The 24,831-nt window shown below is 35.2% G+C and overlaps 1 protein-coding gene across 8 annotated transcripts in view; it reads right to left on the bottom strand.

The window, feature by feature from the left end:
* kidins220a (kinase D-interacting substrate 220a) overlaps positions 1-24,084 on the bottom strand; it is a 58,510-nt gene extending 34,426 nt beyond the window's left edge. For 4 of the 8 annotated variants that reach the window (XM_016248871.1, XM_016248875.1, XM_016248878.1 and 1 more), the window contains exons 1-19: positions 19,680-19,976; positions 15,998-16,096; positions 15,184-15,282; positions 13,918-14,016; positions 13,673-13,771; positions 12,216-12,314; positions 11,860-12,057; positions 11,665-11,763; positions 11,362-11,460; positions 11,137-11,235; positions 10,564-10,741; positions 10,322-10,486; positions 10,060-10,239; positions 8,735-8,900; positions 8,301-8,452; positions 6,758-7,044; positions 4,130-4,270; positions 2,711-2,948; positions 1,594-1,682 (exon numbers count right to left, since the gene is read on the bottom strand). In XM_016248871.1, coding sequence (XP_016104357.1) covers positions 1,594-1,682; positions 2,711-2,948; positions 4,130-4,270; positions 6,758-7,044; positions 8,301-8,452; positions 8,735-8,900; positions 10,060-10,239; positions 10,322-10,486; positions 10,564-10,741; positions 11,137-11,235; positions 11,362-11,460; positions 11,665-11,763; positions 11,860-12,057; positions 12,216-12,314; positions 13,673-13,771; positions 13,918-14,016; positions 15,184-15,282; positions 15,998-16,096; positions 19,680-19,895 — 2,802 coding nt within the window. In that variant the 5' untranslated portion in view covers positions 19,896-19,976. Of the gene's footprint in view, positions 1-1,593; positions 1,683-2,710; positions 2,949-4,129; positions 4,271-6,757; positions 7,045-8,300; positions 8,453-8,734; positions 8,901-10,059; positions 10,240-10,321; positions 10,487-10,563; positions 10,742-11,136; positions 11,236-11,361; positions 11,461-11,664; positions 11,764-11,859; positions 12,058-12,215; positions 12,315-13,672; positions 13,772-13,917; positions 14,017-15,183; positions 15,283-15,997; positions 16,097-19,679; positions 19,978-21,966; positions 22,032-23,964 lie in introns of those variants that run through there. The other 4 variants (XM_016248874.1, XM_016248876.1, XM_016248877.1 and 1 more) reach the window with 4 other exon arrangements.
* Between the last annotated feature and the right edge of the window lie 747 nt (positions 24,085-24,831).

Raw genomic sequence — 24,831 nt, 5'->3', positions numbered from 1 at the left:
TCGGCAAGTACCAAAAATAAAAGTATCGGTATCGGGCGAGTACTGGAAAAAGTGGTATCGGTGCATCCCTAAAATAAAATATAATAAAAATAATATGTATTAAGTAATGATAATTCGACCACAGCAATAAATATGCATTAACTATGAATACAAGTAAAATACAATAAAAACATAAAATATTATAACATTGATCAAATATTATATAATATTATTACTACTACTATTATTATATAAAATAAAAAATATATTGTATAAAATTAAATAATAAATAAATGTATACAACAAATACATTATGAATAATAATGATCATCATTATAAATAATAATTTAATTAATTTTCATCTTTCTTTGTGCTGTCAAATTGTCGAGCTACATATTTCTCACTTGAGAGTGCATGTTGGAAATTATGAAAATGTTGGATCAGCACTCATCAGAAAATGACAAAGTTAATGAAAACTTATGTTTGAGAATGAACCAGTGAAATGGCAGTTGCAGTGGATTGTGTCTGGAGCTGCTGATTCAATGTTGTGTCTGGGCAATTTGTTGTGCGTGACTGTTTGACTTGTCCTAAGAGGTCTGGCTGACTGATATTGTCTGCTCTTCTCTTAAAGTTTCAGCTGGTTCACTACAAGCACAATGCAGAGTCGAACACGAGCACCGGAGGGTCAGAGCTTTAAGCCCACTTTGAAGTTTTTAATGCTGAACTTGTGACTTGACTGCTACTTGGAACACATGGCCATCAATAAGGTGGCCCCTTTTTGATCCAGCATGATGGAGGGGAGACTTATGTAAAAATATGCATGATGAAATTAGTCTTAAATGTATCAAACCTAAGCTCCACTATATCGAAGATCCTCTTTGTGCATCAAGAAAGACCGGTTTGACCTCACAGCTTAATGGGACATAATCACATTAACCAAGAAAAGGACACAACACTTTCAGAGCCCTACTATTTCTCTTTGTTAATGACTGGAGTCTTCTACGAGCAGCTCACGAAACCCGCTTAACAACTTTCCACAACAAAACGTGCAGATCAGGGGTACGGCGAGCCGGATGCTCAGCCAAGAAACAGCAGAGGCAAACAAGAGGAGCATGCCCCTGAAATAAAGAGGGGCCAAATAAAGGAGGCAGATAAATCAGCCAAGCAAACAAACAGCCCTCGCAGGGCAAGCAGCGGAGCCACTTAGCCTCCTGCCTCCGTGCCGCCGTGCCAGTGCTTTGTCACCGAGACCCACTGCTGCTGCACCCCGTCATTAGGCAATGGCATCTCAGCGGGAAGAGTAAACAGACATTAAATCAATTACAGACGCTCCTCGGTGGCATCCAGGGTCTCTGACAATACCCCCCCTCCAAAACACACACACACACACACAAGACGTGGGCCTGACTCCTAACTGTCCTTTCTAACTGTGAATAAATGAATCATACAGGCGTAAAAGAGCTTGTTAGAGAGAATAAGCATGGTTAAAGCCGTTATAAATGAGTTATTAATGAGTTACTAATGAGGTAATAGCAGCCATATGGCCTTCGCTGAGCTGGCTATCTTAAATCGTGCTGATGGGAAGTGGTGGGAGTGTTGGAGGCTAAGTCTTACCCGGCGGTTCAGTCCTGTTTTGCTGCCCTGCCTGCCCTGCTCGCCGAGACTGTTCTGAGACAACTTCCTGTCCATGTCCTCTTGCCACGCTACAGATGGAGAGAGTCAGACGTTCAGAGGAGGTACCGGAGCGGAAAAGCTGTGCTGTTAGTCTATATTAAATGCACTACACCACAGATGATGCAGACGACAAATCGCAACAATTATCAGCCACATAAATCAAAGAAATCAGATTAACAGAACGCAAACATCTTGTTATACATAAAACACATTAAAGAAAAGTAAGGTGTTCAGATGTTTTAAAATGTCTTCTTTTTTGTTCCACAAAAGAAAGAAAGTCATACAGGCTTCGAACAACATGAAGGTGAAGAAATGATTACTGAATTTTCAGTTTTAAGGTTTTTGAGAGCCTTTAACGCATTTTTGTATAGCTAGTACAAAAGCGAAAAGTACTTGACAAAAAAATCTGAAATTTCGTTCTATGGAGGAGTTACAAAAATAAAATAAAATATTCAATTAAAATAAAATAAAATGTAAATATAAAAAAATAAAACAAAAATATAATCAAATAAAATAACAAAAAATAATACATTAAATATTAAATTAAAATAAAATAAAGTAACATTAAATAATAAATGAAATATAAAATGAAATAAAATGTAACTAAATTAAAATAAAATAACATTAAAAATAAAGATAAAACAAAATAAAATCTAATATAAAAATACAATTAAAATAAAATAATAAAATAAAATAATATAAATCAACACCATAAATATCTAGCAATTCAAAAAAAAGAATTTAGAGGCTAGCACCCAAAAAATTTGACATTTTCTCACCCTCAAGTCATTTGAAACCTGTACAACTTACTTTCTTCTGCTTAACCAAAATCAAAGTCAGGGGGGACTTTCACTGTATGGACAAAAACAGTTATAAACAGTGACATGAGGGTACATAACAGAATTTTAAACTTTGGGTGAAAACTCTCTTTAATCTTTACGCCGAGTCCCCATTTTCATTCCAGCTGTCCTGTCCTATGAAGTACTTCCCCCTCATTACAGCAGTATGTGTATGTAAAAATATGCATATTGGAATTCTGAATTCTGCCTATACCGACCATCAGAGTTCAGCTGATCCGCATTGGCTGGTGTGGAAATGCAGAGTCTCTTGGCAGTGCTGAGGCCACGGCTGTTGAGGAACACGGGCAGGTGGATGATGTTTCGCATGTAGTCGTGGCCGTTGATGTTGGAGTCACGTAGCACACTGTTGAGGTTCTGGTTTATGGCCTTGATGATGATATGAGGGTCACTGGCAAAGATTGAGATGAAGGGACCTTTAGAGAAGAGCACCCGAACCTGCAAACAGAAGAGACAAGAATGTTTCCTCTATTCATTCGGGAAAATCTGGTCTAAGTTGGAGCCTAGTGGTTAGAGCACATCGGTTATTATTAGTTAATTTACATTTAGTCATTTAGCATTTCATTAATGCATTAGATATCATAAGAACATAATACAGTATTTATGATAGGCTTTTTGGTTACGATATGCTAAATCAATGTGCTATACTAAACAAGTGGCCTATTTTTCTGAAATAGAATGAATGAATTAAGAATGAATTAAGTTACTTAGTAATAATTCTATTAGACTATGTTACACAGGCCTATAGCTCAAATTATATGTCGTGGATCATGTGTATGATTACACACAAGCCACTATGTATACATTTACACACACCCAGACATGTACTCATTTAAACGTGACGGGACTTTTCAGACTAATGAAGAACACCGTAATATGTAGAAGTGTCACAGGATACTGATTTGTAGACCATAGCAATCACTGTGAGATATCTGCTGACGTTGCGTTTCTCCACGCCAACTAAATTGTGGCACAAAAAATGCCATCTGCATTCATATCCGTCATTTTTCTTATAGAACATCAGCTTTAGCAACTGGAACAATATTAAACTTGAAGGAAAAATCCAATTGGCTAATTCCTATCAAAATCCGAGACAAAAAGACCAGAATTTATAGGAGATGTGGCTAATTGTGCCACAAAGGAATCTTTGAGGGTTTTTGCAGGCTCTCTGGTAAATGGCAGATTTCATTAGCAGTGAACAGGCTGCCAACAAAAGAGGATTATACCCAAATAATGACATTTAGCTGAAGGAAATTCCATTAGTCCAGCTGGGAGAGAGGAATCTGAACTTCTGGAGCTAAACAAGCCTGAACTCTGAGCAGTGCTGCACATCCATGAGATGTTTGAGAGGTGAATGGGCTTGTTCTTCCCACAGAGAGGACATGAGGCACCTTGTTTGGCCATTTAGTCAAGAGCAGGAAGCGTGTGTGCTCAGACAGAAGGAGTCCGTTATGTTTACAGCGGAGATGGATGGCTTGTGCCATCAAAAGCTTCTTGGCATTGGTTGAATACATCGGAAAATGCGATCCTGGCAGTAAAAAAGATTTGTATACTATTATTTGGTTATATGGGAGATGTTTGATGCAGGGCTGTGCATGGCAGTGTAAACACACACGCACCGTATCAAGCATCTGTAGCACTTTGTCTTGTTCACAGGAATCCAGGCCATCGATGATGACAGCCAGTCGGGTCTGATTCTGAGTGAAGCCATCAATGGTTTTAGCCATTTTAGCCATGAGCTCCACTTCACACTTCAAAACCTGAGAGAAAAAGGAAATAGATCAGCTATACAAAGCAACATGTAATAAAATACGAAAGCTTTAGGCGTTTTTAATTTTCACAAAATAAAGCAAAAATCTGAAGGATGTCGTCTAAGAAGAGACCTGAAACAAAATCTGAATGATCTGGTTCAAGATCTGGGCAATCCAAAGACTGCTAATTGTGTTTAAATATAATAAATCCATTTAAAACAAAACATAACATAACATAACATAACATATAAAATAATAATAAAATAAAATAAAATAAAAAATAAAATAAACACTAAGATTTTACTGTGGACTTTAGAGCTGCACGATTCTGGATAAATTGTGAATCACAATTTGTTTCTTTCAAATAGAGATCACAATTCTCCCACGATTCTGAACTAAGCAAAATAACATGTAATTTACTAGAGGCTGTGACAAAATATTAATTGCCTCCACCTATTCAAAAATGTTTAATTAGTTTGAGTGAATTATTATTATTTTTTTAATTTAAATGAATAATTCAATGACTCACTCATAAATTCTTCACTTGTTCCATTACTGAATGAATCAGCAGAGTTGAACAAATCTCTTGAATGAATGATTCAATGACCAATGTTGGGCAGTAACGCATTGCTTAGTAACGCGTTACTGTAATTTGATTAGTTTTTTAGTAACGGAGTAATTTAACACGTTATAATTTTCAAAATAGTAATTAGAGTATAGTTACAAGCCGAGGTCTCTATAAGTTACTGCCGCGTTACATTGCTGACAGAATGCAGTGTTTTATAATCTAGAGATTGTAAAACGATGTAGCACATGCACTGTGTCAAGTGCCAGTGGATTAGAGACCTGCTCCCGTGAGACCCGATGCAACAGAGCGCGGGAGAAGAAGGACGAGTGCGGGTGCGGGCGGGTAGACACTCATGTGTGTGCGGGATGCGGGAGAATAAGATGATTCACGGGATTCCCGCAAAATAGAAATATCTAAACATAAAATATTTAAAACAAATAAATTGTTATTCATCTATTGCACAAAAGCAACATGAACTAATGTAAAATATAAACGATTAACAGGTTCAAGCGTATGTAGTTTCTATTTAGGCTATAACACGTGTTTGCAGCGTTGAGCAATGCAGTGCTGAAATGTGCATGCTCACAAATCCTCTCATTATAACACACGAATTGTAGACATTATGAAAAATCCATTATGCATATATTTATTGTGCTATAACAGAGATTTGTGAGATTGCGATGAACTGAAATGTCTTTTAGAGATTATAAATGCAGCGCTCTTTGCTGGCATTCTGCCATGCCAAACCATGCACGCAGCAGCCGCTTGCTTTAGTTAAAAATAACAATGTTCTGTGAATGTTGATGCTTTAATAACAAATATTTATCGGGAGCGTGTATGCTGGGATTTCATACATTTAATGGAGAAAAAGGTAACGTAACTAGTAATGTAACTAATTACTAATTACTTTTGAAATGAAGTAATCAGAACAGTAACGTGATTACTTTTAAAAGGAGTAATCAGTCATTTTAATTTACATTTTCAGAGTAACTTGCCCAACACTGTCAATGACAAATGCATTTTTAACAGTCACTTGTCGCCACCTACAATGTAATCAACACTGTAAAAAACTTTATTATAAAGTTATTTAAAGGGGTCATATGATGCGATTTCAAGTTTTCCTTTCTCTTTGGACGATTCTGGCTCTGTCTTTACATTTATTTTGAAAGATGAAGCTTGCGATTATGGTAAGGGCCGTTACATTTCCGACGAGTGCTTGCGGTGTTCGGCCAATCACAATGTTGGCCAATCAGAGCAGACTGCGCTTGTCGGAAGGAGGGACTTTGAAGCATTTGAGAGAGGCGGGGCATATAGGACCTACAATAATGTACAGTATTTGAAAAAGAATGTGTTTTTTGAACATTAAAGCATGTCAACATATTCTGTTACACCTAATACACAAAATAATGATCGTTAAAAAAGCATCATATGACCCCCTTAAAGTGCCAATTTGAAGCAAAAACTACTTTCAAAAGATGATTTACTCAATTTTGTTCACAGTGTTTATATCCAAACTATAAACTTTTTCCCAGTGCTTCTGTGATTAAATGAATGATAATAAGACAGAAATAATACTGTGTGGTTGAAAAAAGTTGTTTGTGAAGCTGTTTCATACCTAAACATGTTAACTGCTCTCTCGGTGTCAGCGGCAGCACGAACACATATTTGAATGTTCTGGTAAGACTTTTTCAAAGACTTAATAGACACAGAGGAATCGTTGTCATTTAGAAATAAGATCCCGATCTTTTAACGATTAATCGTGCAGCTCTAGAGGACATTACCATGCAAATCCATCTCTTCAAGACTTGCCTAGTTAGGCCACAGAGTTAGTCACTTTGCATAAGAAAATATCTGCTAAATGAAAATAAATGTAATAGTGATGACTATAACTAAGCACATTACATATTATATTAGTATCACTGGCTCACCTTCATGAATCCCTCACTCTTGAGCTTGTGCATGCTGTTGGCAGCGTTAAGGAGCCTCCTCCTCTGAGAGTGCAGCACAGAGTCCGCCACCTGCCACCAGGTCCGACAGTTCAGCAGCACGGCCAGACCCACCACACTGGCCATGGCGATCAGAACCGCGTTCACCGTCAGGTTCTCTGCGTCCACCTTGAAGATGGCCAGCAGGGCCATGCCTGTGATCAGACAGCCCGACGTCAACACAAAGAGCACGAAGGAGGGGACGCAACATGTCTTCTTCCACTTCTTTCCTGTAAAAAAAAAAAAGACAGGTTGAAGTTAAATACTAACAAAAATGTGACTGGATGAGCTGCATTTGAAGCCATGATAAAAAACCCTGATATATACAGTATATACACCTGTAATTACATTATTAATAAATAATACTATTATTAAATGTTATACAAATGCCATTTATTATTAATAGAATAATTATTGACCATTTTTTGATGTTTAATATAGAGCTATGTAGAGTACAGTTTTTGACCAAATGGGATTTCACTATACGGTAGGTGAAACTATGATACAAGTTTCCAGTCAGATGTTTTATGTTCACAAACAAAAAAAATAAGATAAATAAATACTTATGAAAAATAAATTTATTTAAAAGGTTATTTTACCACAGTTAAGGGGGTTAAGAAAAAAAACTAAAACACAGAAAAATACAAATAAAAGAACTAAAATAAACTAAGTTTAAAATCAAAGTACTAAAATAACTTACACTAAAATTGGGATAAGAATAAACAGAAAATAGAAATATTCAAAACAAAAACTAATAAAAATTACACAAACGCATAAATTTATTAAAATGTATACTCAAATTAAAATACAAAAATAATAAAAAATATATATTTAAATATATATATATATATATATATATATATATATATATAAATATAAAACATATTTCAAATATAAAAATAAAAGCCAATTCAAAATATTAGGAAATACTATAAAAGTATAGTCCCCTTCGAATTATAAGGTTCTATCTGACATTTTTGCCAAAATTGAGTTATTCACATATTCTTATTCTGTGACAACTTATTTACATTATGTGATAGATTTTGTAATGTTGTGCACATTTTGGGACTTTTTATTTAAAAAACAAAAAGGTTCCATCTACAGTCGAATGGAAAGCAAAAACGTTGAAGCTCAATATCTCAAAACTACTCGGAATGCTGATAGAACCCTATAATTCCAAGGGGACGGTATATAAATAATACTAAAATAACACTGGTTTAAAGGGGTCATAGCTGCCAACACACATTTCAGTTCAAACAACTTGTAAAAGTGCATGTAGCATCCTATGACCCCTTTAAGACAAACTTTGCTTTACATTATGCCTAACCTTTACCATGATAGAAATCGCTGTAACAGAGGGTCTTGTGTTTTTTATTGTTGTATAAAACAATTCAGAAAAGCAAGAATTAACTAATTAAAAGCACTGAGTATGTTTTTCAATACTTTTCTGTTATCAAGGTTCTTACTGCATACTCTACAAACACACCTTGAGTTTCATCATTCTTGAAGACCCTAAAAAGTCTGGTGGCCAAGAAGCCGAACTCTCTCTCACAGGCATCGGACAGCGTAGCTATCATTTCAGCCATGGACGTCTCCCCTCCCACACTCGACAGACGGTTATAGTCCGTGAACAGAAACCTGGACAGATGGAGAACAAAAAAAGACTGACTGAAAATGAGCATCACACATGTGCGTGTTTCAACAGAATGTGCAGGTAATCTAATAATGTCATGAAGAGAATGTTCACAGCATACATTTATCTTGCCTCCAAAGCATTAGGTGAAGTAGATTACATCTTTATACAGTTTACATCTTTATCTTATTTTATTTCAACTTTGCATAAGAATAAAAAAACATTAAACATCAGTGTAAAGTAGCTGGATGTGTTTGGTGAAGGATGCAGTATTCTGAGGGCTCTACCTGACAGGCAGGGCTTTGGTGGTCTGCTCTGGAAGCTCGGGGGGATTGACGAACATGAGTTTGAGAAGAAGCTCCAAGTAGCCAATGTGGCGGGCCAGTCTGGTGCTGAGGACCCAGGCCCAACTCCAATTCTCCCCTCCTTTTCTCCCACCAAAGTACACCAACACTGCATACACCATTCAAAAAACACAGGAGACTGAGATGGTGCACTTTTTGATATGAACTAAACCAAAAGTTTGTGAGAATGTACAACAAGATAAGCATAGAACAGGCAATGCATGAGATTCTGAAGTACAATGCTGCACTCTGGTGGACACATTTATATGTACGGTTCAGTGCCTCTGGTAACCAAAGATGAACTCACATTATTACAGAGCAAGTGGGACAAAATGTAATATGAATCATCAATAAAAAAGCCTGCACTGGTTGAATACTAATCTGAATCTTAAACTTTTTAGTGTCCATATTTACAATAGTAATGAGATGAATAATGTTAATCAAGGGTATAAGGCATATATAAATACAAAATCAACATAAATGTAACTAAATAATAAATATTATTTTGATAATTAGGGTTCAAATCTCTGACTTTAATTTTTTATTTCTCTACCTCAGCACAATCTTTGCTGCACTACAATTATTTTATAGGCACTGACTAGACACTTATATAAAATATTTAATGTATTCATGATTTGAACTTTTTTGTAATAATAATAATAATAATAATAATAACAATAATAATTACTACTACTATTATTATTATTATTTCAATATATCATTATTTATTATACATTTTATTACAATTTCATTATTTGCCGTTTTTGTAAGAACAACGGTTATTAAGATGATTATTTCAATAATATCATTATTTATTATTAAAATTAATAACAATTTCATTATTTGCCGTTTTTGTAAGAACAACAATTATTATTATTATTAATATAATTTAAAAAATAAAATGATTAATAGTAATATATATCACATTCAAAAATATGAAAAAAAACTCATATCTACAGCAATGAATAGTATAATTATTTATTAATATTGTTATTATTGTTTGCATACAGTATTCTTTGCAGGTATTGCTTACTGTAATTCCGATTTTTTTTTTAACAATTTTTTATCGTATTTATTGTTGTGATTTATTACTGACTTGTAGTTTACATGTTTTTGATTTACTGTATTATTGTGGTTTACTATAAAGTCTAAAGTAGCCGTTGTCCTTCTCTGTTATATGTTGCGCTATGGTTCCAAGGGAACTATACTCCTTTTTTAACACTTGGCCTGTAATCAGAGGCATGACAGTAAATTTGACAATTTCTCACCAAAGAAGATGTACAATAGGGCGAGCAGGCTGAGGGCCACAGCGATGGCCAGTTTAGTGTCGACAGCAAAGCCGAGGACCAGAGCCACAGATCCACAGAGCAGCAGAGTCAAAACCACCACCAACCACGAGAACTGGAACAACGGCTCCACCTGCTGCCCGGCAAACGTCTTCATCTCATCTGAAACAGTGAAAACACCATCAGATCTCACTCAGATCCAATAAGGCCCTCCAGATTTTCAGTAGTCATTTCTGGCTCATACCCTCCAGTTTCTTAAGCAGGAAGGACTTGCCGCTGCCCCACTGGGCGTAAAGCCCCACGCAGATGGGCGGCTGCATGGTGGGCTCACTCAGAATGTCTGCCAGAGCGCTGCTGTACAGGTCATAACCCAGCATGTCCCCGTCACACTCAGAGGGAGACAGGTGCTCTGGGGAGGAACACATCAGAAGTGTTGGAGACAGACATGTTACTGTGCAAACAAGGTCTGTTTGAAGAAATACTCACTGGCTCCAAATATCTGGGTGAGGATGCTCTTCTGATGAGTGCAGTCAATGTTGTAGGGTGTCTCTCCTTCTTTGTTGGGCCGGTAGAGCAGACGACCATCTTTAGGGTTCCTCAAGAGCAGCTCAGCGAGTTTGCGGCTTCTCCCACGAATGGCAATATGCAGAGCTGTGTCACCTTTCTGAGAAGATAAAATAAAATTTTAATGAACATTCAAATGCAGAAGTTAGTGAGTAAATATATACACACACACTACCGTTCAAAAGTTTAGGTCCATTCATTCATTTATTTTAATTGTAATAACATTTCACAATATCACAGTTTTTAATGTATTTTTGACCAAATAATGCAGCTTTGTTTAAGACACTTCTTTCAAAAACAATTTGAGTTGAATTACTGAAATAAATGAACTTTTCCACGACATTCTAATTTATTGAGATGCACCTGTGTATATATATATATATATATATACAGTATATATACATACCAGGTATTTGGCCTTCAATGGTGTTTGTATTAAGACAATAATAAAGACATGTCAATCAGAAAATGTTCAGAAAAACTTCATGGTTTTACCTTGTCCACTGCTGACACTTTGGCACCTTTGTCCAAAAGAAGCTCAACTATTTCCATGTTTCTCATCTTGGTAGCTTTTATGAGGGGAGTCTCTCCATCCTGACACAATAACACACACAAAGCATATGTATGTAAACGTCTTTCACTACCGTAAACAAGTATTACAATAATGATGAGTTTCATATAAGATTACAAGGCAAAATCCAATCAAAATCAGCTCTTTACCTTGGTGTAGGCCTCAGTGTCAGGGTTGCACTGCAGAATGTCTCGAACCATGGTTGCATTACTTTTCTCCACAGCCCAGTACAGGGCAGTCTTACCGTCCTATTATAAAGAATTAAATAACACAGGGTCACAGTGACATCTACTTCCTTAATCACATGCGGATTCATAACAGGATTCTAATATGAGGTGAAAAGGGCATCAAAACAAAGAGGCCGTTCTGTATAGATTAGCATTCGGGACAGTGTGCTGATGGATTTAGGAGACTGAAATGGAGAGATGGCGGTGTGATGGAGATGCAGTTACCTGGCCTTTGACATCAATATCAGCATATTTATTAAGCAAAGCTCGAACGATCTCCACATGACCTCCTCTGACGGCTCCGATAAGCACAGTATCACCACTCTGAGACACAAAAACACAAACAAGATTAATGGGAATTTCAAGATTCTTTAAATACTAACAATCAAGGTTAAATAAGCTTTGCATGAGAAGCCTTACCCGATCAGGGATGTTGACATACGTGCCCGCGTCCAGCAGGTCTTGGACAATCTCAGTGTAGCCCTCTATAGCAGCGATCATCAGAGCAGTGTTTCCGTCTTTATCAGTCATATTCATGTTGGGGTTTCTCTTTAGCAGCTCCTTCACCACCTCAGTGAAACCACCTCGCACGGCCACTATGAGTGCAGTCATCGAGTTCTACAGGAGAAAGATCATAGTGGGGCATTATTCTGTAACATAGTCTTTTAAGTGTTCAATTTAGTGACTTTATTGCATCTGAAAAATGGGAATTTGGACAAAGCCTTTCAGAACTCACAATCTAATAAGCACAATAGTTAAAAAAAAAAAGTGTGTACCGCTCCCTCCTGGTCCACATTGGCGCCGTTCTCCAGCAGATGCATCACACAGTCATAATGGCCCTTCCTGGCTGCCCAGATCAGGGGTGTGGTGCCATACTGACAACGACAGACAAAAACTCCAGTGTAATTACTAATGTCTCCATTAATTAATTATGAATGTGGTGCTTATTCACATAGGATAGCACTTTATTTTACAGTCCTGCTTCGCATGTGCATACTATAGTACTTCTTTTAGTAATGACAAAAACTGGGTAATAACTAGGTACCAACCCTGAACCTACCCCTAACCCATATAGTTACCTTATATTATCTAGTACTTTCTTAGTTAGGTACACTGTATGTACTGATAAGTGTGCATACTGTAAAATAAAGTGCAATGGTTCATAGAATCCCGATCTTTGATTGTTAATCTTGCTTAGTAACCATAAACAGCCAGTGGATAAGCAAATGAACTACACTGCTTGGCATAATAACCGATAAAGGGATATTTCACCCAAAAATGAAAATTGTGTCATTAATTACTCACCCTCATGTCATTTCGAACCTGCAAGACCTTCGTTCAACTTCAGAACACAAATTAAGATATTTTTGATGAAATCCAAGAGCTTTCTGACTTTCCACAGATCGCAATGCAACTACCACGTTCGAGGCCCAGAAAGGTAGTAAGGACATCATTAAAATAGTCCATCTGACATTTTTGGGTGAACTATCCCTTTAATTCAAATTATAGTAATCCATAAAAGCAATCTGTTGGTTTATGACATTATATAAAAAAAATAAACTAAACTAAATAATAAACCTCTATAGACCGTATTACAGTGATTTTAGTCAGATTTGCTATTTTTCTACTTTCTTTTAGCAATTACTTATTATTTACACTTCAGTTCAAAAGGTTGTGGTCAGTAAGATTTTTTAAAATGTTTTTGAAAGAAGTCTCATTCATTTGATTACAAATACATTTAAAAACATTAATACTGTGAAATATTTTTACAATTTAAAACAACATCCATTTTAATATGCAATGTAATTTGTTCTTGTGATGAAATCAGCATTATTACCCCAGTCTTCTGTGTCACACGATCCTTCAGAAATCATTCTAATATGCTGATTTGGTGCTCAAGAAACATTTCTTCTAATTATCAGTGTTGAAAACAGTTCAATGTACTCCTCACTGTTTTTGTGGAAACTTTTTTTGACAGGGTTCTTTGATGAATAAAAAGTTCAGAAGAACAGCATTTATCTGAAATAGAAACCTTGGGAGGCACTTTTTATCATTTTAATGTGATATGTCCTTGCTGAAAAAAAAAATCATACTGACCCCAAATTTTGAACGGTAGTGTATATTATATATTGGTCTCATGTGGAAACTGTTGACTCAGGCTTTTTAGTTCACCACCAGTGTTTACGATTCTAGTGAAAGCTCAGCGTTCTTTGAGATGGGACTGATAAGGTACCTTGTCAGAGCAGTTGACTTTGGCTCCATGCTGAAGCAGCAACTGAACGATCTCTGCATGGCCTCTTCCTGCTGCCCATATTATGGGGTAAACGCTGTACTACTGGGACAGACACAAATCAATTACACACCGCAGAAAACACTCAAACCTTGAGATGAAACAGAGCCATTTTCACCTACACCTCAAACAGAGTTTCTAATGTACAATAAATGCTTGTACATAGAACAGGAAAAGGCTCTGCAGACCTGTCCGGTGATGTTTGGGTTTGCCCCCTTCTCCAGCAGTAGACGTGCCACCTCCACACGACCCTTATAAGAGGCCCACATGAGCGCGCTCCAACCCCCCTGCACACAAACATACCGAGGTCATTATATTCCCACGTGACGGTCCTTAGAGTAATCTCACGGTCACAGGACTGTGTGGATAAACACATTTTCCTTGAGTCAGGGAGTGACTCAAGCTATCGGCTGTCTCTCATCTTCCTTATTTGTTATTATAAGCTTTAGCTGCTACCCAGACAGCATTTATGGGCAACACAAACACATTCAGACATTCCATTTTCAATGTTTAAATGCGCCAAAAAATCTAAATAGGCAGCTCACAGCTGTCATAGAGTATACACGACCACAGCAAGACAACATATATCCAAGAACTAGACAGAACTGCTGATCTTAAAAACAGAGTATCACATATCACATGTTCCAGCAAGGTAGGAATTAAATGAACCCAAATAGGATGGTTGAGGATACATAATTTCAAGATTAGGGCTTTGAATTTAGCATTTAGTGTGAATAATTATTGCAGAAACAAATTTACAAAATACATAATAAATTAATTAATATAATAATACACAAATTCAATTTATATTTGTACTTTTTATATTGCACACACACATACGCATACATACACACACATATATATATATATATATACACATACATACATATACACACACACATACATACTGTACATACATACACACACACACATATATGTATATATATATATTATTATGAAATTAAATTGATTCATCAAAATTTACCAAGAAAATACCATATGCATAAGTACAGACACACATATATACATATATAATTATTCATTTATGTCATGTATTTTATATTTTTGTATATCATCTAATTAATTTGCCGATTGATTTACTTCACAAATAGTAACAAATAAAACACCAATTTGTTTTTATGTTTAATTTATTAATTATTTTTTAAATTTAATAAATGCATTTTTCTATTTAAATTTTTTATTTAGAAATATTAAAATATATAATTATATATAGAAATATATTTAAAAAATATATATATATTTTTTTTTAGAGTTTAATTGATTGACAGCCTTGATTTTGACACTTAAACATACTGCAAAACTAAAAACCTAAAACAATTTAAGGCAGTAAAGAAGAACTTTCCATCATCTACAATGATAAATTCAAGAACAATTGTTGATTTAAGCGTAACTACCTGCTGTATGGCAGCTCATGTCTTTAATCTGTGTCTTACCATGTCGCGATGCTCCACATTGGCATTGTTCTCCAGGAGTTCCTTCACCACTTCAGTGTGTCCCTCTTTAGCAGCTGAAATCAGTGCTGTCCAGCAATCCTGAGACAAGTGGGGGAAGAAAACACCCTTGTTTAATTACATGGACATCATCATCATCCCAGGAAGAGCAAAAGATCTTGTGTTTGGATGTTGTTTGTGGAGTTTCAGATCATACCAGCTGGTCATACCAGGTGGTCATTGTGAAGGTTCTTCAACGGTCACCAGAAAGGTTATATACTATACTATGTATCTGCTGGTGTGAGAAGCTCCAAGTGTTTGTGCCTGTAAACCTCGTCATCTAGTCATTTATAAAATGACAGTACAGGGTACCAATTATTTTGATTCTACGTCCCACCCACACCTATGAAATCATACATCTGGCTGAAGAACTGCAGTCTACCAAAGCAGACAGAGATACCAACAAGGACTACAGAAATAATAAAGACATTAATAACTACCAAAATAAAAGTTATAGATTCAAAACCATCATGAGATGACAGACAGACAGACAGACAGACAGACAGACAGATAGATAATTTTTAATAACAAACTATATTTTTTTCTTTTAAACATCTAAGACATCCTTGTTTGTCATTGACCCTTTTGTAAAAGAGTGACGCAGGACTGCTGTGTGACTCAGTCACTGCTTGGAGAAAATCACATCATCATGTTCCAAAACCTAGTGCTAGGTTATGTTTTGCCGCATGATAACATTTCAGGCTAGAATATCTCATGTTGTGTCACTCTGCTGCATGGGTTTTCGAGAGCTACTCACTATATCATCCAAGTTGACATTTGCTCCCCTCCGGATGAGCTCCAGCACAATCTCTAGACTGCCCTGCTCTGAGGCCAGCATGAGAGCAGTCTGGCCGTTCTACAGCAGAAGACAATAAGTTAGTACATATAAGTGATGGGAAAGCAAATTTAAAAGAAATATTCAGAATAAGTTTCAACGTAATGTTTATGTACCGCATGAGCAGCATGCTGTCAGTTACCAAAGACAATAGTTGCAACTCGTTCCTCAGTGTGTATAAATGAACGAGAAACATATTTACAGTAAATACACAGTTTCCACAGTTTAACCATGATGCTTAAGCATTACACACATCATGATAGCGGTGTGACAGAACCGATTTTACAACTCTCTGTGTAGTGTTCAAACATCCAAACTCAAACCAGTTAATAAAAAAAGATCTGGTTGCTTTCACTTGGTGTTCATAAATTATTAGCAATCTTCATTCAAAGGGCTCTAGAACACATAACCAGGAACTCTTCCACACAGAATTTTATAAATGAACGAGAAACATATTTACAGTAAATACACAGTTTCCACAGTTTAACCATGATGCTTAAGCATTACACACATCATGATAGCGGTGTGACAGAACCGATTTTACAACTCTCTGTGTAGTGTTCAAACATCCAAACTCAAACCAGTTAATAAAAAAAAAATCTGGTTGCTTTCACTTGGTGTTCATAAATTATTAGCAATCTTCATTCAAAGGGCTCTAGAACACATAACCAGGAACTCTTCCACACAGAATTATTTTTTTTTTTGTGTACAGTATAATCACTTTTTTAATAAAAGCTCAATATTATTTTACAGTAATTGTATTACAACAGTAATATATTTCTTGTTTTGATAATTTTTATTCAATAGTAATAATCATAGTTTAACCATATTTCATTAATAATAATTAGTCAAATGATTCATCGCGATTAATCGCATCCAAAATAAAAGTTTTTGTTTACATAATATATGTGTGTGTACTGTGTATATTTATTATGTATATATACACAATATTTTGGAAATATTTACATGCATATACATTTATATTCTTATATTACACTTGCATGTGTATATATTTAAGAAAATTATTATGTTTATATACTAAATATGTGTGTATATATATATATATATATACTAAATATGTGTATATATATACACATTTAGTATATAAACATACAATTTTTCTTAAATATATACACATGCAAGTGTTTGTATTTATATAAACATAATAAATATACACAGCACACACATATTATGTAAACAAAAACTTTTATTTTAGATGCGATTAATCGTTTGACAGCACTAATAATACTAAATTATATAAAAAAAAATCATACTCATATTGATATATAATCACAATATGTTTTTGACTCAAATGTGTAGCATCTCAAACCAAGTTTTTTGGGGGGTCAAAAATGAAGGTTTTAATGAAAATGAGGTTTTAAAGTCGGCATGAAACGGAAGTAGCGATTGTCTTTTCTTCTCTACTGTGACGTATATACGAGTGAAACGGCATCTGAAATGAGAGGGCGGGACTTGATTTTCGTCTTTAGGGAATTGATTGGATCGTTGGAAGCTGGGGCATTGCAAACAAAATGGAGGCAGGTCTGAATGCCAGTTTGCAGTTAGCGGTGGGGGATTTCTCTCCACTGGATTCACAGCCGACACCCAAGCATGAATAAATGTTTTATTTATTAAGGATGACGATGACGATCAACGACACAAAACATGCCTAAACAGCGTGCGCATGAGAGAGAGAGAGAGAGAGAGAGAGAGAGGGAGAGAGAGAGAGAGAGACTGCCTGAATAATTGAGTGTGTCCTCCATCAGGTCATATTCATGAAAAAAAATTAAGTTGTGTCCTCAGAGTAATGTTGTCGTAATATCCTAATATCTTTTCCATGTTTAGGGGTAACGTACTCCCTCATGACTGGTGTCAGTGCTATAAAGTGAAGCATCAGCTTCAGCTTTTCCCCCTGTCGTTTATCCCAGCGTTTACCCCTCACATCACTAGCTCCGCCCTTGTGCCATAGCTCGTGACCGGAAGAGAAGATGAGTCGTTTTGAGAACGTTTTTGATTAAAGATTACGAGGCCACATGAATTAAAAAATAAATAAAGAAGTGCACGGATAAATTATTCATAATAAACACTACAGTATTCTATTAAAAAAAATAAGAATTTTTAGTTTTGATTTCATAGTGACTTTAAGCATCAAAAAAATAAAAGTTTAATGCAGATTTTTTTCCCCATACATTAGAATGTGTACTACTATTTTTTTATATGACTATCATATATATTTCATATATATTTCCCATGATTTACAGAAGACCTCACTAAAATATTCAGTGTAACAATAGTTCATATACCAAAAAATCTTGTCAGGCATATTTTGAAAAATAACCATTAGATAATGCCATAAATAGACTCTATTTAAGGATCACAGTGCAGCCCTAAAATACTAATTAATTGTCATTTTAAATTTTACTTTACCAATCTTTGCCACTATCCTTCACCCCACTAGGTTTTTCCTAATCATCAGCAAGACATCAGCAGAACACTTCTTCTTTATAGATTTTCATAAATACAGGTCAGAATATGTATATTGTCAGCAAGATGTTTTAATCATTTTAACATAATAAAATTCAGTATGATCACTTTTTCTTTTATATACTTTAAGCAATACAGGTCAGAATATGTATGTTTTATTTTTACATAAATATATGCTGAATGACAATAAAATATTATTTCACCCATATTTTATTTTCACTTTTCCCAACAGTTATTTGAAACATTAAAGTACACACTTTACTTGCATTTAATATGCTTTTTATTTATATAAAATCCCTTTTGTAAATTTTATTTGATGCATATATAAATATATACACAGTACACACACGCACAGATTTATAAAAAAAAAATTCGAAATAAAAAATGGCAATTGCCATTTAAAATGTACTGATTATAAGTACAGTTTAAACGGCAATTGCCATTTTTTCAATAGCTATTTATTTAGGCAAAATCCCAATAACAATTTTTTCCGCTCATCATTCAACACAAAGCACATTATAGTGTCTACTTGTGTTTGAATTCACTCATTTTCATTCATTCATATTAAATTCACTTCATTTCATTCATTTATTACATAATGTATGATGAATGAGCAAACAATCGAGTGGTTTTGGACACAGCATGCATTCATGCGTAAAGAGTACAGTAATGCCTCTAATGCTTTATATCAGATACGTCGGAGTTCAGCATGGCGAAACAAATTTAGATATATAAAGTGCAGTAAAACTTTAGTATAGGGACCAATTCTCACAATTAACTAGTTGCTTATTAGCATGCCTATTATTAACACTAACACCATATTCTACATGCCTAATCCTACCCAATACCTAAACTTAACAGCTACTTTATTAACTATTAATAAGCAGCAAAATTATGAGTTTATTGAGGCAATAGTCATAGTTAATGGTTTGTTAATAACGAGTATTATACCTTAAAATAAATCTAAAACGCTACAACAAACAAATCTGATTTCAACATAAATGACAATGCACACAGCCAGTCCTAAAGATCAGATTTTAAGAAAATCAATATGCAGTGTGAATGAACTCCAAGCTGAAAACAACACAGAATAATGCTTTAAGGGTTCCTGCACACTCACTTCACTTCTGGTGTCCACCTCTCTGTACTTGTCCAGATGAGCTTTGATGGCCGAAAGGTTTTCCTCCTCCACATAGCTGAAGAGACTCTGGGTGGTCAGAGAGCTCATCTTCAGAGAGGTGCTCACGTCCATGGCTGTGTTATGAACTCCACTGGAGAACGTGGAAGAGAGCAGGAGAGATACATCATTAAATGAAACTCTCCTCTGTTCAGCCATTACAAAAGCCTGGCTTCTCCTCCTGAAGCAGAACTACTGATGTGGAATGACAAGACAGACAGTAACAAGCCCAGTCTTGCTGGATTGCACAAACCATTGAGTTAATGATGAACCCTATGCTAACTGAACAGACAGTAGGTGACTACCTTATCAATATCGATTAGGATAAAGCCTCATGATGTGAAGTTAAAAGCCTCTAATGCTGTCTGAGCAATAAACAGGAACTACACCAATATTCTTTGGGGTGATTATCGATGCAATGCTGCCCACACACACACACACACACACACACACACACACACAAAATAGTCTTTTTCCAAGGTTTATACTAAGTTGTTACTCTGAAGGAATAGTTCAATCTTTTTAATGGTCCTTAAAAGGGAAAGCATTTTAAGCAAACTAACAAGGCTTAAGCTTGGCCTCAGAAATGCACACTGTTGTCCAAGTCCATTCATTAAACACAACAAGCACACTTATATGGAAGAATTTGTGCTCACTCATCAAACTGTTTAAAGAATAGATCCAAAAAATAGGGTACCATAGAGAAGATGCTATTCATTTAAAATATTAAATCAAATATTCATGCATTTTGCTAATTTACTTGAATAACTGAATAATGACAGGAAAGAAAAAACAGAATTACAGTCAGAGATGCATCTGAATTAAACTATATATTCCAAATAATGGAATTTGCATCTAATTCATTGAATTATATAAAAAAACTGATTTATAATGACTATTAAATTAAATAAAAACTCTCGCACAAACTAGATTTGAGGGAGTCATCTTACCCCAAAGATCTAACTTTTAATATTACACTTTAAAGTAAAATTTTCTACCATAACAATTATTGACTATGTACACAAATCCCCCATTAATAAATCAACATCAACTTTTAACAGCCAACACAAAACTGAATTATAAATCATTATCTTTTGATTATAAATTAAATAATTTAACCTCAAAACAATTAATAATTTTGATACACAAATAATGTGTGTGTGTGTGTTGGGGGGGGGGTCACACTTAAAACTGTATGAATGTCACTGCATTCAAAATTAAATATAAACCCATGTGACATCTACGAACAACAACAAAAAAAGAATTTGCATTTGCCAGACCCTTTATTAGAAGTGAATTAGGCCACACAAACACTAAATGATGCAAAACATTTACTCACAACTAATTTTACATTTCTGATCCATTTTTTTTAATTTTAGTGGATGTATGAAGTTGGTTGTCCTCCAGTTCGCACAGGTGTCCTGTCCGAGTAACCTTGTCCTTGTCTTCATTTCAAACAGTTAATGTAATGCCTTATACTTGAAACCCTAACAATATTTTTCTGAACTCTTTTGCTTTAAAAAGCATGCTTTTGTCATCTGTCTTCAAAATAACAATAATAATGATACTAGGTTTGATATATGTTGCTATATAAAGCAAAGACATTCACATATTTTAAGCATTTGTGTCCAAATACTTTTCAGGGCCAGTAATTTAGACAGATTTAACTGTTAAACTGTACTATAACACACACATAAAACACTATAATGATGCTTTCAAACAACGTAAACAAGGCCAAATGCAAGTACTTTTTTTCCAGGGCCATTTTGCCAACTCAGCAGCCCAGAACAACCCTTCAAATATGAAAGCCAGTCACCAAAAGCTGCTTCCAGCTGACAACATGCCAACCAGCGGAGCCTAGTGCTCAAAATCCACTCAGTTACAACAGATACAAGTATTATCCATAAACTTAAATATCTTAAAGCAGAGATAAAGGTGACAGATCCAGTAATGCAAGACATCCGCGCTTCAATCAGCCTTTGTTCATCTCTGAACTGCTGACACACCCTTGAAAGCATCCCAGCAGCCCTCCAGAGAGATCACACAATGGAGACAGCCAATCACAGAGAGACGCTCAGCCAAATATTGACCGAGCAAGGTTCACCCCCTCTCCCAGCCTCAATACACAGCACACAAAGACCAGTGAAGATAACCCATTCATAACAGATAATCCATATACAATCCATTTACAATAACATCATTCTTCACACTCATTAGTCTGCTGACTCACCTTAAGCCAGAGTGTTCCCTGTGAGTTGGGTTTCAAAAGCCTGTCTATCCTTTTACTGTTGATACTCCACTCACGCTGTCACTCAGACTGTGTACTAACAAGCCGGCCAGGGCTCTGCCTGTCACTCCAGGAACTCATGAATAATGCAGGAGGAAGTGTGAGACCCCGCCTCTCTTTGGAGTGATGCCCAATGCACACATGTGCTGTGAATCCTACTACAGCAGAGCTTCACTCATTAATATTAATGAAATCTGACGTTATTATTGAAGCCTCCTGAAGGGTCCAGCCCACATGAGACACGTCTTCGATAAAGGGTTTGTATTAGCGTACAAGTCTTTGATAAGTAGTGTACTTATAACTAACTACGGTAAATAAACAAAGAGTTCTTTATAAATGTTTGTGAAAGGTCACTGGGCTGGAAGCACATATGGATTTCCCATTAGAGTGAAGCAAACAGCACTACACCAATCTCTAAATATAGTCATATGTAAATGGGGTTCTTATAATAGATATGATCTTCAAACTTTTTAAAGCCAACAATCCCTTATAGAGAGACAGAGTGTGTGCATGGATGTCTAAAATTAAGTACTGATTTTTTTTAATCAGTGAAACTGACTGGCCTTAAATAATGTAAGTATAGTAAATTTAAAATGTTTACTTGGAAATATGAATATTTTGCAATATGAATAATAACATTATTTTTGATGAAATGTCCAAAAAAAACAGAAATTCAGAACGGATTTTTTTATTTGTGTTTTTGGCACAATAATAAGCAAATATGCATTAGACTGCATGAACATACACACACACACACATATATATATATATATATATGGTCTTTTTTTCTTTCTTTTTTTTATAGAAGAATATTGGTCACACAGATAAATAGAACATGTGTTATATTTTGATTTCTTTTACTAAAACTGATTCAAAGAAGATGAATCAATCGCAGTTAATGAAATATATAATATATTTATTATTATACATATTATAACGTTTAATTTGCAATATGAATACAATAGATTATATTTGTTTAAATGTCCCATAACTGATATCACAACTAATTTAAAAATGTTTGCTTTTGAGTTTTTGGTGTCGGAGTTATAAATCTATTAACAACAACAACAATAAAAAAAACAACAACAATAATAATAATAATATCAGTTTTACGATCTAAATGGTCAGAAATTGAATTTTGTTCTGAGATCAAACAATACCTAGCTGTACCCTATAGTACTGGGATTGCGGACCCCCCCATAGATATTTGTGTCTTATTGGGTTGTGTAGATTAATATCATAAACAGTAAAATAGAAATTGTTACTTTTAAATCACAATATACTGGATTTCATATAGCAACTAATAATATTAAAGTCACTTAAAAAAAAAACATTCACACATTATTATTTTGCTTTCTTAAAAAATATAATTAATCTCGATTTAAATATTTATATACAGGTTTAACACAGCAAAATGTACATTTGTCTAAGCACCCCCTGCGTTCCCTGCGGTTGAGTTACATCTGGTTTGGGAATCGGTTTCCATAGCGTGGCACAAAGGAACAGTGGTAAACAAGTTCACACCAGCTCCGTGAAAAATTACTTCTGAAAGCAGCTCAAACGTATTTGCCCACCGTATTAAAGGTGTAAAGAGTATCATATCATAGCTAATTGTAGCTGTAAAAGAAAAAAAGACAACAGTTCATGCACACGTGTTTACAAACAGACCTTAATAAGTAACATGTCCGCAGCAAAAGCTGCTACTGGAGTGAAGGAAGAGCACATGTGTCCTGACAGCTGGAGCTCAACTGTGTATGTCCACTGTTCTCTCTTTTAACACACCAACAGTGTCTCAAAGCTACTTTTAACCTTCTTTTAAAAGAATTAAAAACTTACTTTGACTTACGTGAAAATGACAAATTGACATGAATTCACGTCTTAATAAAAAACACGTCAGTTTGTTTACATAATTCCAAAAATTGTTGGAAACTTGTAACTTACATCTCCCTCCCAGAGAAAAACAAGGTCCAAAGTAATCCGATATAATTCACATAACTTTGTTGCTTACCATAACCTTTCTGTCTGGAGGCAGTCTTGCATTACAGCACAGCCATTTTGTGTGAACGGGTGTGGATGAAATTAAAATTAACTACACTTGACCACACCCACATTGGGCAAACCACGCCCAGTACAGGACAAGGTCACGCCCATGTTTTGACAGACTGTAGTTATCTGTTTTATGTCTGTTTCTCATTTGACTTATATGTATTAACAAAATATTGAATATCTAGCTATCTATATCTATCGTCTGAAATGACATTATTGTATGGATTTTTAATTCATTCAGTGGGCATATCTCTGTGGTAAACCATTGTTGCATTACCCATAGCAAAACCAAAAACACTGTAACACACTGAATACAGGGAAGGAAAATAAGGTTTATTTGTTTTGAGACTATCATCATGGTAGTGGAATTCATTTTTAATGTCAAACCCTTTATTCAAAGGAAAAATCGTTTGGCTTGGTACAACTGCAGAGCACTCAACATTCAGATGCTGGGTAAGTATCATATCTCAGTTTATGATTATTACAGAAAATAAAAAGAGACTGTGTTTGTTCTCCTCTGGACAGTTCTCAATCCAAGTACATTTGCACAGACGTAACATATGATGGTGAACTGATATATACTGAAGTAGCTAACATATTAGGTAATACTTATTTCCGTATCTCTCCACAAACGTATTACATTTCATTAGTTTTGCTGTACACTGCCAGGTTATGCAACATCACAACCAGTCAGCAGGAATTACAATGGAAAAGTTAAATGATTCTGTGCAATATCTGGAAAGCTTTAGCAACCAGTTAAGG

Source organism: Sinocyclocheilus grahami, unplaced genomic scaffold (genome assembly GCF_001515645.1).
Source record: "Sinocyclocheilus grahami isolate Dianchi unplaced genomic scaffold, SAMN03320097.WGS_v1.1 scaffold896.1, whole genome shotgun sequence".
NCBI lineage: Eukaryota > Metazoa > Chordata > Actinopteri > Cypriniformes > Cyprinidae > Sinocyclocheilus > Sinocyclocheilus grahami.
This window is presented reverse-complemented; position numbering and strand designations above follow the sequence as displayed.